A 17,086-nucleotide genomic window follows, 5' to 3' on the forward strand; every position below is an offset into this window, starting at 1 on the left:
AGTCACATGTTAATGACCTCTCATATGCAGACACTTGTAACCAGAGAGAGAGAGAACATGAAGTGAGAAACAAAATTATTAAGTGCATGTTTTTCTTTGAATGATGGAAATGCTAGACGTGTACAAGGAAACTTTCTTTTCAGTTATATCTCTGCTAATACACTACACTTGACTCTGGGAATACGGTTCATAGAGGATTTGTGAAACATGCTGTCCTGCTACGTAAGACCATTGGTTATTTCTTCTAACAATTCTGAATCCACAACTTGAAAAGGTATTTCCAAAGGCAACAGAAATAGAGCCAGGTAAATCCAGTGTGAAAAAAAAGTATTTAAATTAAACATAGGAAGGCGCTTCAAGTAACTGAAGGTGCGTTTAAGTAGAAAAGTAATAAATTCTCTTCTCTGTGTCTCCTGGGGCACTAACATCACAGATACTGTCCTTAAACTCAAAATGGATATGCAGAACATAAAGTCTTTTCATATTACACATTAAGGAAGAGACCATACTATTTTGCATGGTGAACAATTATAGTGATGAACAATTATAATATTCTTGGTATTGCCAATATAAACACTTAAAATTAAGCATGAGATTTTTGCTCTTAAGCTAAACTGTAGTCAAAGTAGTACACACAGAACTAAAATCCTTTAGATGATGGGGATATGACTGTGTTTGAACTGTTGCAAAGTCTTGCATTATAACAGAAAACAAATTATGCTTGCTAGCAATTACAGAATAAAAGACTGCTCCATTTCTGTGTGTGTGTAAACTCCCTCCTAATCGTGAACATATTGCCTTTCTGGTGTGTATTCTTTTTGTTTTTTGAGTCTAAGTCTCAATTATTAATAATTAAAATACCAAGGTATAAAAGTTAATTTTGCACTATACTAACACATTAGAAAATAGTGCATTAAATATTCATTTAGAAATAAACTGAATTATATATGCAATCAGATTGAAGAGTCAGCAAAGGACTGATAAGAGGGATGACCCTCATTAATTTGTTTTGGAAAGGAAAAGCTTTGGACTAGGATACAAAAGGAAGAGTTACGAGTGTCAGTTGTATCGGTAATGAACGCTGTCTCAGTCTCCTCCTCTATAAAATGGCAAGATAATCAACGGCCATCTTCATCATCATTCTTATTATACATCTACATCCCAAAGTTAATGAGAGTTCTAGTGCTTATTAAGTAGTAATGGGAGCTGTGATGCTCATAATTACCAGCTGGCAAAAGGTTTGTGAATCAATACATCACAAACGTTTCACATCCTAATATTTCCCTTCTTGTGAATAACATGAAACGTGTTTCACTGTAGTTTATATTATAAAAATATGAAGATATGTGTGAATGGAACATTTGGCTTCAATGGTCCTTTGACATTACCAATTTGCATATGTTATATTATTAAATTGCTGTAAAGAAAGCTACCAGCTTGAATTTCTTGAGGCTGACATTGATCAGTCATTTTTGTATAGTGTGAACCATTTCTGAGCTAGTATCAATAATGTATTTGCACAATTTTATATTTTGTGGTTAGGAAAGCTTGAAAGATGAAAATGCTAGCAAGAACTGTCCTGGTACTTATCATCTTCGATGCTACATTGACGGCGCCAACTACAGAGCTCTTTAACTATGACTCAGAAGTCTACGATGCCATCTTGGAAGACCTGGGAACCTTTTACAATTATGAACAGATACCTATCAACAAAGTAGAGGTAATGACTTCTTCCCACACTTGGGGCTTTTAAAAGCATTGAATGATGATTGATAAGAGATTATTTGCTTCTGCAAAAGATTTTGCTTACTTATAAGCAAAGGTTGGATCTCAATTTCCTATAAACATTTGGCTGCAACATGTGCAACTTTTTCAGTATGAATGCTGAGACAGTCTTTTGGTTCCCAACAAGAAAAACAAAACAATAGCATTTTAATGTGTGTGTGTGTGTGTGTGTGTGTGTGTGTGTGTGTGTGTGTGTGTGTGTACATGTGCATGTGCACATATGTTTGCACACCAGGACATGTGTGGGGAGATCAAAGGAAAATTTGATGAAGTTGGTTGTCTACTTCCACCATTTGGGATCTGGTGAGCAACCTTAGGTAGAGGCAAGCGCCTTTACCCATGAACATGTCTCACTAGCCTGAAAAGAGCAACAATCCTTTAAGTTACAAGAGGTACAATTTAAAAAAGCAGTCAGAAAGGAAAGGGAGAGTTAAAACATTCATGCAATGCCGAGAGAAAAACATGTGAGATTAAAACAGACAAGAAGAAAAACAAAAGCAGCCAGAGGGAGCACATTGACTTAGCACTATGCTGTGCACCGGGAGGTAATGTGCATTTCTCAATGGCTGATTCCTCTCCCCAGCAGCAAAGGAGGCACTGGCAAGGTTACAGACCATTACATAAATCTGATAGGACATGTTTCTAATTAAATGCTGGGCTTCTTACACTTTCACATAACTAAAGGATACAGGCTAATTCTCATGAGTCAGAACGCAAACAGACCTTGAACCACGATTTATATACAATATTGACAAAACGTAGATATAAATAAATAAGGGAGAAAATCAGATTAGCTTCAAAGGATCATTGCAAATTTTGGACCCTCCTTCAAGTGTAAATCTTAGAATTACTATTTTTATGGCCTTGACTACAAAATATCTTGACAAGATAATACATTTAACTTACATGAAATGTAAGATGCTAAAATGTTCAATACACTCATGTTGCCTTATGAAACAGAAATCAGATTTCATAACAAAACAATTTTCATACTTTTTCTTTCCTTCACTCTCAGCCTGACTCTTTGCTCATATTTTATCTCATTTTCTTTTGTTTTTAATAAAGTCTCAGTCTCTTAGTGGTTATCTGCCAAAATAAATATTTTAGTCCATACTTATCTGATTTATTTCTGCATTAAAAAAAGAAAAATAATTTGGGGATTAAATACTTAATGATGGTCACCAAAGAATTCTGTTTGAGTATGACTGAGGAGTGGGCTAAGTGTTTTGTTCATTTCCTTCAGAAGAACTCAATGAACAGTTTAAGAAACACAGGTTAGTTCTGAGTCTTTTTCAGGCAAGATTATGAAGGAAATAACTTCATCTACATAAAATGTAAAGTCCACTTATCTCTGTCATAATCCTGTACATTGCCCCAACTGTCCCAGTATTTTTGTAAATTAATGTAATTCCTCCTGCCATGAAGTAATTTGAGAATATGGCAGTATAAAGATGATTTGGTATACAACCTTCCCTCAGTGTTTGCATATTATAAATCAGTGCTTCTTACTCAACCTGTGAGCCATGACCCCTTTGGGAGTTGCATATCAAATATGCTACATATCAGATATTTATATTATAATTCATAACAGTAGCAAAATTATAGTTATGAAGTAGCACCAAAATAATTTCTTAGCACCACAGCATGAGGAACTGTATTAAAGATCACAGCATCAGGAAAGTTGAGAAGCACTGTTCTAAATGAAGATACTCCTATGTTCCCACTACATGGTACCTGTCTCAGCTCTTGCTTCATGCTAATGTCCCTCATTTAAGGCACAGCTCGTGCTCACTTTATTCCTTGAACAAAAGTTTTGAAGAAGAGCTACTTACTATTTCCATTGAACAGATGTCACTATGAAGACGAAGATTTTAAATGACTTGCCTAAGATTTCATGCTAAGGCTACATGTACAAACAAGACTATCTCCCAACAGAAAATAAATTCCCGAAGAGTACTAAGAGATTGTGTATTCCTTCACTTGATTCCTACACTTTTCCAAATTATCCCTTTAGCTTGACATTGTGTTTTTTTATTTTAAACATAATTCTTTATTGATTCATTAGAAATTTCAAATCATGCAGCCCAATCTTACTCACATGTCAGTCCCTCCTTATCTTTCCCTCACCCCTGAAGTATGCCCCTCCAAACTTAATTAAAAACAAAACACAACAAACAAGAAACTTACCTGGCCTCTCCATCTTTCCAACACCTCTTTGTTCATCCTAGTGGCATCAGGAGCTGTGGTGTGTCACTCAGTACATCCCTTTTGTCCAATCAGCCCTACCCAGCAAAATGTTCATTGTAATGAGTCACTGGTCTGGTTCAAGGCCTCTGGTTTCTGGTACACCATCATCACTGGACCCTCACCGAAAAACTCCTCTCAGGACTGAATTCCAAATGCTCCAAAACCCTTACAAGAGCAAGGAAAGCATTCATCTATATTGGTATAATATGAACTAGAAGTAAGCTTATAGATAGCTCTATCTGCAACCTGATTTTGTTTTAAAAAGAATAACTTAAGGCTATAAAGAATAATTGTGCATAGACACTCTGCAATATATGTTTCATTTATTGACAACGGCCTACACACATACATGTACACAAATATATCATGTAGTTATGTGGTGTGCTGTACATTATGTACATACCATATGTATAACGTATATCCCCTATATTTAGTGGTTAGGAGAAAAAGGTTTTGTACTTGCTTGAACCATTCATCAAAAACTTCAGTTTTCAGAGGCTGGTACTCTTTGCTGTGTGGTTTAACTGTTTCTGTTGATTGTGGTTATTTGCTGTTTTTTATTTCCATGATTTAATTTTCAGGTTTTGGATAGTCCATTTCTCCTAGGTTAAAAGGGACTCCAATCTGTCTTAAGGATATTGGACCATCCGTGAGTATTATATTGCCTTAGAAAAATGTTCTGTGACAATTATGGTGCTGATGGCACTTACATCCTTCTATTGCAACCTACAAGACTCCACCTAATTAGACTTCTCCCCACATAAACTACAGCTTAGTCCTATGTATTTAATTTTTCTTAATCTGGACCACACTGACCCCATGTCTTCAATAAACAGAAGCCTTGTATTAGAGAATCCAATGAGGTTTGACACTATGGTTGCTGTGAAATGGTGTGGGGAGTGTGCCATGGTGCCACACAATATTCTTTCTGAAGATGTAGAGGAGGACGGTCTTTCCTGTGACAGTCATAGGAGTGCAAACTTTGAAGGGCTTTGCTCTTGTTTAAACCATATCCTATGCTACTGAATGCTCCCATTAGTCTGCTTTGCCTACTCACAATTCTAGAACTCATCTTTGTCTCCTTCTTCCTTGGGTTCTTGTATCTTCCTCCACCTTTATTTCCTAGTCACCCTAAGACCCTGTGGAGTTTTTTTTTTTTTTTTTGGTTTTTTGAGACAAGGTTTCTCTGTGTAGCTTTGCGCCTTTCCTGGATCTCGCTCTGTAGACCAGGCTGGCCTCGAACTCACAAAGATCCGCCTGCCTCTGCCTCCCAAGTGCTGGGATTAAAGGCGTGCACCACCACCGCCCGGCTTTTTTGAAGAATTCTTATATGCTGTCTTAAAATTGCTTTTTTTAAATGTCTAAATGAGATGGATTAGATATCCATAAGTAAATATTAACAAAAAAAAGGATGGCAATATTTTTCATAAGATTAATGTCCTTGTTTTACCCCTCCAGTGCTGAGGAACAACTTTCTCATCATGAACTTTTAAAGGTTTGTTTTGTTTTATTTAATGAACATGTTGTGGTTAGTTAGTATATGTTTTAAAATTGACAATAAACCTATTATGCATAAAAATAAATTATACATTTTTATGAAAAGGCAGTCATTTTTCATGAAAAAAATCGAGTGGTAGCAATGGCACTGCTTTGTGTTTTTGTGAATCCCATCAGTGCTTGGCCTAATAGAGTGTTAGTTTGCTTTGGTTGGATTCTAAAGAAATCCCACCTCATATAGATACACGGTTGAAAGTATAAAAGTATTTTGGTAACTATTCAAGAGAGTTATGTACATTCTTTGTTGCTAGTCTAGACCAGGGCAGTTGTCTCATATCAGAGATTAATTGTATTGTAGAATCTGAAGCCGCATCCTCATTGGCGAATTCTCTTCTGCTATGCCTTTAAGATCCATTGGTTTGTCTTGCAGCTTGAATGAGTGACTTCCTTGCGCACGGTTTAGCACTGCCCATTGGCTATTTCCAAAATGATTCATTGAGTTAGGTGAATCTTTTAAATGTTCATTTATCTCATTGTATCCAATCAAAACACAATTGTTATCCTAACTACGCATCTCAGAAAAATCATGTAATGTGGACAATCAATGAAATAAAAAAAGAGTGTTCATCTGGATGATTTGTTCTTATAAAAATTGTTTCAAAGTTGAAACAAAGTTTGAGAATTACATTTAAAGATGGTGGTGAATAATTTTCTTCATGGAGTGAAATTATTCCAGTGATGCTGTAGGAATGGGAGAAGGTTGTGAAAAATGGCTTTTCTTCTCCAGTCATTATTATAGTGTGTCCCTCAATGATCTGATCACAGATGTTTATGCACATACAACTTTCAGAAGAGGTGAATTAATTCTGGACTCTTTATTAAAGTCAAATACCATTTTAGATAGCAAAAATGCATTAGGCTGTCAAAAATGAAAATTGATCAAGAATCTTTATTTTATTATTATTATTTTTTTTTTTTTTTTTGGTTTTTCGAGACAGGGTTTCTCTGTGTAGCTTTGCGCCTTTCCTGGAACTCGCTTTGGAGACCAGGCTGGCCTCGAACTCACAGAGATCCGCCTGGCTCTGCCTCCCGAGTGCTGGGATTAAAGGCGTGCGCCACCACCGCCCGGCTAAGAATCATTATTTTTTATATAATACACTTTAATTAAAATATAATTACATCATTTCCTCTTTCCTATCCTTTCCCCCCAGCCACTCACAAGTTACTGTTCCCCACCATTTCCTCAAATTATACTCTTCTTCTCTTATTATTATAGTTACAAGTAGATGCACAAATGTGTAAATGCAACCTGCTGAGTCCATTTTCATTGTTTGTGTGCCTATGATTCCTGTGTACTTTGCACTGGATAACACGATTTTGTATTGGATAATGAATTAGGTGGCCTGTACTGTTTGTATAGGGATTTAAATTGTCTTAAAAATATTTTGTTTTCTGAAAAAAAATGCTTAAATTAGTATTATTGTTACACCTAGCCCATTATGTACCACAAGGAAGGAGGGAGACAACACTTGTGGGTTCCAAAGATTTTAATAATTTACCACAAAATTGGGTCGCTGATCACTTAGGGCTTCAGGACAATGACTCAGGAGCCTTGTTTCTCTTGACAGTGCTGAGCAAGATCAGAAGTGGGTTTTATAAGCATGAAAATCAAAAATCATCTCTTGTCAAGTCACAGTTACAATTTTCACCACTCAGGATTTAGAGATTAGGGGCCTCTTGAGTGTTCATCATTGTCAATTAATATACAGTGCAAGTCTTTACAATGCAGGTCAATCCAATCCAATCAGATTCATTTGTTCCTTCTGTTATTGGGAAGAGCCATTGTGTTTCTGAAGAACAAAAGATGCATAACAACTATTTCTATGGTTTAGGGAGGAGGTTGGTCAGCCATTGGAAAGTTCTCAGCTCACCTAGTGCTTGGGAATCTGAACTTCCTTTCACCCTGCAGGTAAAATGGAGTCTGAAGATAAAATGGCAGAACTCAGGCCAAGGTGCTTCTGCCGGCTCTCATTCATATCATTATTATTTATTTATTTGGGTAACAAAATATAAGCTATGATTTAATCTTTATGTGTTAATACTTCTGCTTCATTTGGACCAATTATACAGTGCATGCTAAAGTTCCAAATATGTAGATTGCCTATGAAATGTATTTCTGTTAAAAGAAAGATTAAAAGGCCTTTAGTCCCAGCACTCAGGAGGCAGAGGCAGGCAAATATCTGTGAGTTTAAGGCCAGCCTGGGATACAGAGTGAATTCCAGGAAAGGCTCCAAAGCTATACAGAGAAACCCTGTCTCAAAAAAAAAGAATAAAAAATAAAATAAAAAAGAAAGATTCTAACTGATTAACCTTAAATAAACATTCTTTTCTAGATTTGATGAAAAATAAAAATGAACCTCCCTGTTCACTGAAGAGCCTCTGGTTGAAGTGGGAGGGGAGAATTTTACTGATGAATTTTCAGTAGACTAATCTGACCAATTTTCCATAATTTTGTTTTATAGAGAGTTCTAAACAATATGATTCTTATTTTCAGCTGTTTTAAAACTGTAAAGCTGGAACATGAAGAAATATACAATAATGGTGTCTCACTGGGAAAATATATTCATAATCTTTGTCAATCACTCACTTGTGTTTGTCTTACATTTTTATGAGTCCATACCCATAAATTAATTCTGACTACTTCTGAAAATAAGACATTATTGTGTCCACTGAATAATAGTAACTGAGGACTCAAATTTTGCTCAAGGTTATTTGTCCAGTAAATTTCAGAGTGAAATTTAAGCTAGATTCTTTTAATGCCAAAGCAAGAAGACTTTGGCACTAACAGCCTCTGTTATTTTTCTGCTTGATCTCTAATCTTGAATTCTTTTAACTATGTCCAAATAGAGCTTTATTTTCTATGAAATTAAGTCATTAGAAAAATAGCAGCTTTCAAATGGTTATAATTGGCACAGTATCGCAATATGAGTCTTAGCTGTCAACATTGTTAAAAGCTCAACAGAAGAAAAACAGGTCCTTCTGACCTGAAAGCAGATCATGGAAATGTGAGGAGGGTGCCCACTGCCAAACTCACTTCTCCCTGATCCAGTTTCAAGGTATATAGAAGAAAGCACAGTTTTTACTGTCAAGTGTTCAGAATCACTACTTTTAAATAATTAATACAGATTACTTCAATATATTTGAGGACCAGGCTCAGGTTTAAAGTAGAATTTCTCAGTGCCAAACATATCTGTGTGCCAGGGTGTCAAATTCATCAGAATGCATCATTAGCAACACAGGCTGAATAGCTCAGAGTCTTTTCACACCCTGGAATAGAGTTGTTGACATAATAGTTACTGAGTAATGCCAAAATTTATTTGCTCAACTATGAGATATATTTGGGGAGACAAGTAAATTCAGAGATCCATTTTAATCAATATAATCTTTATTTTGTATTTTAATAAATCTCTAAATGGCATGCATTTTCACACACTTTCTCTAAGAAGTAACAGAAGGGGAATCTATAAGCTAAACAGGATCTGCTGAAGACCAAGGACTACTGGTTAGAAATTGGGTGGCACAGTGGCATTACAAACTAAATAAGTACACATTTAAGTGGATTTGCTTCTGCATCTGTTTTCCCCTGGCACTGTAGACCGAGCATGCATACTTTCAAGGTGGCAGGAGATGTTATGCATTATGAACCCACTTCTGTATCAGGATGCAGTTTGTCACCACGTACAATAATTGGAGTCAGATTGCCTAGAAATGAGCTGCACGCTTGCCATACCAATTGCATGACCTTAGGCAAGTCTCTAAATCCCTCTCAGTATCAGATTCCAAATATACCTTTTGAAGTTTGGGTAAGACAAACATGTTACTATTTAATGGAGAGCCCGGGGCACAGAGAAAATCTAGTAATTGCAGGTAGTTTTATAATGGGCTCAAAGAAAATCTACAGCAGCTTATATTCTGCTGATGTAGATTCTTTCATGGAAAAGATGGGTGTTAAGCAATAATACGTGCTAACCTCCACTGTGCTTAGATTGACATTTCAGGGGAACTGATCAGACCACCTCTGCAGTTGTTGGGTCTTTTGTTTTTTTTCTTCTCTTAGCTCGTTAGTCTTTGGGGGCCAGCCACCCAACTCCCAAATAAATCATATAAGGAGGTTTATTCTTACTTATAAATGCTTGGCCGTAGCTTGGCTTGTTTCTAGTCAGTTTTTCTTAACTTAAATTAACCCATCTACCTTTTGCCTCTGGGATTTTTCCTTTTCTTACTTCTATATATCTTACTTTCACACTTACTCTATGCCTGGCTGTGTGTCTGTGTGTCTGGCCCCTAGCATCCTCCTCTCCTTGTTCTCTTGTTCCTTCTTCTTCCTCTCCTCCCAGATTTCTCCTTCTATTTCTTCTTCCTGCCTGCCAGTCCCACTTAACCTTTCTCCTGCCTCACTACTGGCCATTCAGCTCTTTATTAGACCATTGTGTGTTTTTGACAGGCAAAGTAACGCAGTTTTACAGAATTAAACAAATGCAACATAAAAGAATGCAACGCATCTTTGCATCATTAAACAAATGTTCCACAGTATAAACAAATGTAGCACATCTGAAAATAATATTTACCATACACTTCTCTCTGTTCCTCAAGACTTTCAGTCTAGTAGTCTTATAAATATGCCATTTAAATAAACCAGAGGAAAGGAAACTGTATACACACACACACACACACACACACACACACACATACACACACACACACACACACACACATATATATATATATATATATATATTATTGCAATATAAATTTGTATGATTCTACTCACAAAATATGCTAATAAATTATCCATGAATTTATGTTCATTGAGAATCTGCTAGTTAATATGATGTGAAAATATTTTACCTGTGTATTATTCTACCACCTTTTCTGATCAGTGTCTAAGGTCACTAATATAAATAAATGTAATCAAGGATATCCCAGGAGTGAAGAGTGTATACTTCTCTTGCAGTAGGGCTGAGAGCTCAGTAACAAACATGTTACTATTTAATGGAGAGCCCGGGGCCTATACTGGGAGATGTTCATGAGACAGCTAAGCCCATATCTGCAACAGTAAAAGGAAAAAGAAACCCTGTTTTTACCAAAGTAGAAGGTGAGGGTTGCTTACAACCACCTGCAACCCAGCTCCAGGGGGATCTGATGCCTCTGGTTTCCATGGTCAACATCATTCCTATGAAAGTATCCACACAATGACACACAGAGAAAAACAGATATGAAGGTCTTATCTGCTCTAAAGAATCAGAAGCTGTAGTTAAGTTTCTAGTAACCTTCACTCAAGGTCATTTTGATGACCTTTGGAGAGCTCATATCCCAGGCAAGGCAATTTCCCTCCTCTCCCTGCTTAGTGGGATACTATGTGGCAATCTCAAGCACCAGCACTTGTTTGAAATTCCTTTTACTTTCAATGAATTGGCATTCCCATTTTTCCATACAAACTCTATATTTGTGATGCTTGATATTCATTACATGTGTTTTCTGTCAGATGAAAGACTCGGATGAAATCAAGGATTTTTCTAATAGGGCTCTTAAAGGTACATACTGTATACATTGTCTCTTCTCTTGCAACCTTCCATAGAACTTCAGCAGTGTGACTTCTGGAGAATTTGCCTGTGGTTCACACTTTTTGTTTTAGTTGAGTAATCCACCTCAGCATATTCTTCAATGGAAATTCTTCTATAGATATTTCATAAAACTTTTGTTGAGTAGTGAAAAACAACCTCTCTCCCTCAGATTTTCAACTGTATAGGATTGAATTAGCCTTCCTGTCTGCTGCTCTCCCTGTTCTATATGAGAAAATGCTTCTCTGGTTAAGGGATTATCTGATGGGGTGTGTGTGTGTGTGTGTGTGTGTGTGTGTGTGTGTGTGTGTGTGTGTGTGTAAACATGGTACACACATGCAGAGGTCAGAGGACTTACTTGGCTACCAACCCTCACCTTCTACTTTGGCAAAAACAGGGTTTCTTTTTCCTTTTTCTGTTGCAGATGTGGGCTTAGCTGTCTCATGAACATTTCCCAGTATAAACCCCAAGATTACAGAAACTCCTAATCTCTAGTTTTCATGTGGGTTCTTAGAATTCAAACTCATGCCTCACATATGGATAGTAAATGTTTTACTAACTGATTCCTCTGGCTAGACCCAAATTACTTCTATAGCTTAAAAATCTCCCAAATGTTGAAGCTGCACTCACAACACTGAAATCAATGTGTTGGTCAGTGAAGTGCAGGTTCAAAGTTGAGGTACTTTTACTGATTTTTTCAGGGTCACTTATGTTGTACTCTTAAATTAATTTCACATGACCATTTTCTCCTTTGATAATATGAATATGAGATAATATGTATCCACTTCTCATTTTCCTCCCTCAAGTTCCATCTCTAGCCTTCCCCTAAACACATCTCCTTCCCAAATATTTATATTCTTTTTTATTAAGATAATACACTATATCTAATCAGTGATGCCTGCTGTGGAATGTTCTGTATGGCAAATGTGTTGCTAATTAGTTAATAAATAAAACACTGATTGGCCATTGGCTAGGCAGGAAGTGTAGGTGGGACAAGGAGGAGAATAAAGCTGGGAAGTGGAAGGCTGAGTCAGAGAGACGCTGCCAGCCGCCACGATGAGAAACAGAATGTGAAGATACCGGTAAGCCACGAGCCATGTGGCAAGGTATAGATTAATGGAAATGGATTAATTTAAGCTGTAAGAACAGTTAGCAAGAAGCCTGCCACGGCCATACAGTTTGTAACCAGTATAAGTCTCTGTGTTTACTTGGTCGGGTCTGAGTGGCTGTGGGACTGGCGGGTGACAGAGATTTGTCCTGACTGTGGGCCAGGCAGGAAAACTCTACCTACAGATGCCCATATGTGGCCACAACCTCAAAGAAAAATGATTTTCCCTCTCCTAGCAACTAACAACTGCCAATATCTCCCTAGTAAGGAGTAGATCACAATCACCTATGCTGACAAACTCATCTTCTGTGAGTTCAGAAGGCTGATAGCCAAATCATGTCCAGAAGATAGCACATCACAAAACTCTATCCCATTATCCAGATTAAATTTCTTTCTTCCTCCTCCTCCACAATGTCTCCTGGGCCTTGATTGAGGGCAGGTGATAAACATGACCCATTTAGGACTTATTCTCATCAACTTGACAAGTTATGCATATTTCTATTGACTTCTGCTCACAGTCAAAGAAGTTTCACTGACCAACTCCGAGAGAATCTCAGGCCTAGGTATAAATATAAATATTTAGAAGGTAATTGGATAGTATGAGCATTTAGGTAAATAAAAGTATCAAGTTCTATCCTAAGATCCATGACCTCCTAGGGCACACGTTTTTAAATAGCACTATAATACCAGTCATGAAATTTCTTCCTGTGGAGCATTCTTCCACAAGAATGCAGTTAGTTAATTCATAACTTATCTGCTACTATTGCACCTCAGGACACTTTTCTCCTGGCAGGTTGGTGGGTCCTGGGCCTGGTGGGTCAAGGACTAATTAAAACAACTGAGATATATTTTTTCTCCCTCTGCAGTCAACATACCACCATTCTGTACTATAAAAACTTAATGAGGAGAGAGGAAGTTTCCAAATTGTCTTCAGATTGATCTTCTTTTGATGACTGATAACAAAAATGTATGTTGTCTTCAGCAACTGCATCTTACTGTATAGCTCTAGTGGAAAACCAAGGGCAGTGGTAATAGCTCGTCTTGTATTGGAGAGCTCTAGGGTCTTTCTTGTACAGGTAGCCTGTGCTTTGCATTGTGATTTTCTGGGAGTGGTTTTGTCCACTAATGTAGGATACCTCCATTCAAACTCTTTTTTAAATGTTGTATTTGGAAACTAATTTACTAACTAGTGAATTTTCATTAATCTTTTCTTACATCCTTAGTTTTCATTAGCCCATCCACTAACAGTTTGCTCTTCTATCCTGCTACCTCTTCCTTACTTAATCTCTTCAGCCCCCAATTTCACCCCTTCTTCTCTCATATCATAAGTAATATACTATCCCTCCAAATATATTTCTAATTGGGTTGTGTGATAGCACACTTCCATATGGCTTTTTTCTTCACCCTTCCTTTTGATGCTCTAATGTCCCCCTGATCTCTTTACTTCTCTTAGTATGTGTGCTAGGGGGAAATAGGGAATTTTCTTTTATTTCTTCATTATATTTCCTTCCAGGTTTATTATTTCACCTTTCTATCATAATCCTCTAGATTTTTTATTGTCTCACATTTCAGAGTGACAGTATCAAACCAATGAACACTAAGTGATGTATCACCACCCAAGAATGTTTGAGTATTCTGGGGCACTGGTACATTGGCTAAATGCTGCCACTTGAGGATGCTTGACGATCTTAGTTTCAATCACCAGGCACCATCTTATGAAAAAATACACACACACATACACACACACACACACACACACACACACACACAGAGAGAGAGAGAGAGAGAGAGAGAGAGAGAGAGAGAGAGAGAGAGACAAGAGACAGAGACAGAGAGACAGACAGAGACAGAGAGACAGACAGAGACAGAGAGACAGACAGAGACAGAGAGACAGACAGAGACAGAGAGAAAGAGAGAGAAACCAGGCAAGGCAAAGACAGGAGGATCCCTGGAGTTGTATAGGCAACCAATCTACCAAGTTGGTGAACTCTAGGTTCAAAGGGACCATGTCATAAAAATAAGGTGAAAAATATGACTAAGAAGATACCCAACATTGACCTCTATCCTCTATACAAACTTTCACATATCTCCCAACACAGATACATGTATATTTACGTGAACATATAACACACACATACACACATATAATATAAAATTTAGAAATTTTCATTTTTCTCTGTTTTTGTAATGCTACATAGACATTTTTCTCACGGAACAAATTTCAAATCTGGGATTGGACTAGTCCTATCTTTTGCTTGCCTCCTTCACTAATAGAGTGTATAACTTTCACTGATTCCATAAATTTCTAGTCCTTCCTCTCCTTGGGCAAGTGCTGGTAAACTTCCATTGAGTTTGCAAGAGGCATGGACACACCATGTGATTCTTAAGGTCCACAGCTGATCACGGACATCAAAACAGGAGTTACAATAGAAAACTTACTAACAACCTAAGGTGAAGCAAATGACATCAAAATTATTTTTCAAAATGCTACTCAATAGCCACATTCAGTCTGCAACAAATATAACAAATGAATAAAGATTGAGGAGGATCAATAAATTTGGATAGCAAAAAGGCGAATAGGTAGATTCTAGAAACTGACTTTATCAAGGCCAATAATCCATCCTTCTCCAATCTTCTCCTATTGACAAACTGAATTTTATCATGCTTATAATGGCAAATGTGATGGTATTCAGCCAAAAGGTGTTTTATGATCCCTTTGGCAATAGTGTGTCTTGTTCTACCAAGCTTTGTAACTCATTAAGGGTTGTAGTTGAAAGTTTTCTCTGGTCCCACCCAGCCCCTCGGTCCCACAGCCACTTATAAAAAAATCACTCAGAGGCTTAGTATTAATTACCAATTGTATGGCCTATGGCAGGCTTCTTGCTAGCTAGCTCTTCCAATGTAATTCAGCCCATTTCTATTAATCTATATGTTGCCACATGGCTTTGCAGCTTACCAGTACTTTCACATCTTGCTTCTCCTAGTGGCAGCTCACAGTGACTCATTACTCTCCTTTCTTCTCTCTGTCTATCTGCTTGGATTTCCTGCTCGCCTCTAAGCTGCCTTGCCATAGGCCAATGAAACTTTATTTATCAGCCAATCAGAGCAACACATACTCACAGTGTACAAAAAGACCCTACAGCAAAGAGCTTGCTTAGAAGAGTAATTTGTTTGATATTAGAATAGGAAAAAGTTAAATTAAAAAAAAATTAAAATCAGCCAAATTGACCCATTAGAAATAAATAACTAGAATTTAGAAGGTTCCTCATACAGTATTTTCACCCCTCTGCTGCTCCAACTTCACAAGATTACTGATGTTAACACACACTGAACTTTTTAACTTGTCCCCCTGACATGCTTACTTGGTGAATTCGGGAAACAAAGAGAAATGAAGCTTGAACTGAATCTAATATGAGATAAAGGTATGTTTTCCTTTGCCAAACTGCCCTCCTAATATTATTTGGAGACTTTCAATATGAACTAGATGATGCACTTTGGAGAGGATACCAGAAACTGAGGAAGTTTCCGGAGCCTGAGGAGCTAAGGTGAACAGAGTGTAAACTAAACATATATAAAACTCAAGGAGAAATCCTTCTAGCAATGAAAGATAGAATATTGCAATTTTCACCCACAATAAAAGGAAACAAAATAAACATATGAACTAAAGCAGAAAATCTCACAGTCCCTCAAAAGATAAAGATTAGAGAGTTTTCAAATCACCTTTTGATTTTTTTTGCATTATTTTTACTTAAACATTCAACAAATTACAAGACATTAGCTACATTTAGAGTTACACATTTATGAAAAGTGAACATATATTAAGGCAAGCTGAAAAACTACTAAAAAAAAATTAGCATGTCCTGAATTACTAATCACATCGTATCCTGGTAAGTCATTATTATTTTTTTAAACTTTTGTGTTACCTTTTAAGTTGCTATATAAAGTCAATAGTTTTTATTTTGGCATTTTCAAGTATATTTTGTTCTTCAGTGTCCTCTTATCCACTGTCATACGTACTTCTATCACATTGCTGCCCATGACCTTGTCTCACCCCCATCCTCTGAAGTCTCTACCTCTCTTCCCACTGTACCTTTTGTAGTCTTATGGTCTACACACACACACACACACACACACACACACACACACACACACACACACACATACACACACACACACACAGGCTTGTTCAGATTCAAATCTAGATTCTATATATGAGAGAAACTGTGGAGTTCTGCTTTCTGAGTCAAGCTTAATTTTCTTAACATAATAACCTCCAAGTACCCATATTCTTATAGATATCACTTCACTTCTTTTCAGTTAAATAAAAATCACACTGGGCATATATGCCCCATTTTCTTTATCCATTCATCTGCTGATGGGCATATAAGCTAGTGTTAGCTCTCATGAACAGTGTGGTAAGAAGCATGAATGTGAGATAATTTAGGACACGTGTCCAGGAATGGATGGTATAATTGGGTGACATGGAAGCCACATCTTTAGCTTTTATTTATTTTTGTTGTTGCTTGGTTGTTCATTTGTTTTGTGATGACTCTTAAGTGAGCTTTCAGTGTTATTCATGGCTGATACATTTCCTTTTCTTGTTCTGTTTTTATTCAGTTTGAGGACTAGGGTTATATTAGATTCATTGAATGAGTTTGGTAGTGTTTTCTCCTTTCTTTTTATGTAACATTGTGAAAAATATTTGTATTATCTCCTAAATAAACATTTGGGATAATTCAAGTGTGAATTTGTGAATTCTTGGATTTTTTTTTATTCAAAGACATTTAACTATTACTTTAGTCTTATTTGTTGGTATAGGTCTGTTTAA

General features: G+C 36.8%; 1 protein-coding gene across 1 annotated transcript in view; it reads left to right on the forward strand.

The window, feature by feature from the left end:
• Positions 1 to 1,547: 1,547 nt before the first annotated feature.
• Epyc (epiphycan) overlaps positions 1,548 to 17,086 on the forward strand; it is a 36,428-nt gene continuing 20,889 nt past the window's right edge. Inside the window, exon 1 of the mRNA XM_052753192.1 lies at positions 1,548 to 1,720. Coding sequence (XP_052609152.1) covers positions 1,556 to 1,720 — 165 coding nt within the window. The 5' untranslated portion in view covers positions 1,548 to 1,555. The remainder of the gene's footprint in view (positions 1,721 to 17,086) is intronic.

The sequence above is a fragment of the Peromyscus californicus genome, unplaced genomic scaffold (assembly GCF_007827085.1).
Source record: "Peromyscus californicus insignis strain IS unplaced genomic scaffold, ASM782708v3 Scaffold_24__1_contigs__length_46423439, whole genome shotgun sequence".
Taxonomy (NCBI): Eukaryota; Metazoa; Chordata; class Mammalia; order Rodentia; family Cricetidae; genus Peromyscus; species Peromyscus californicus.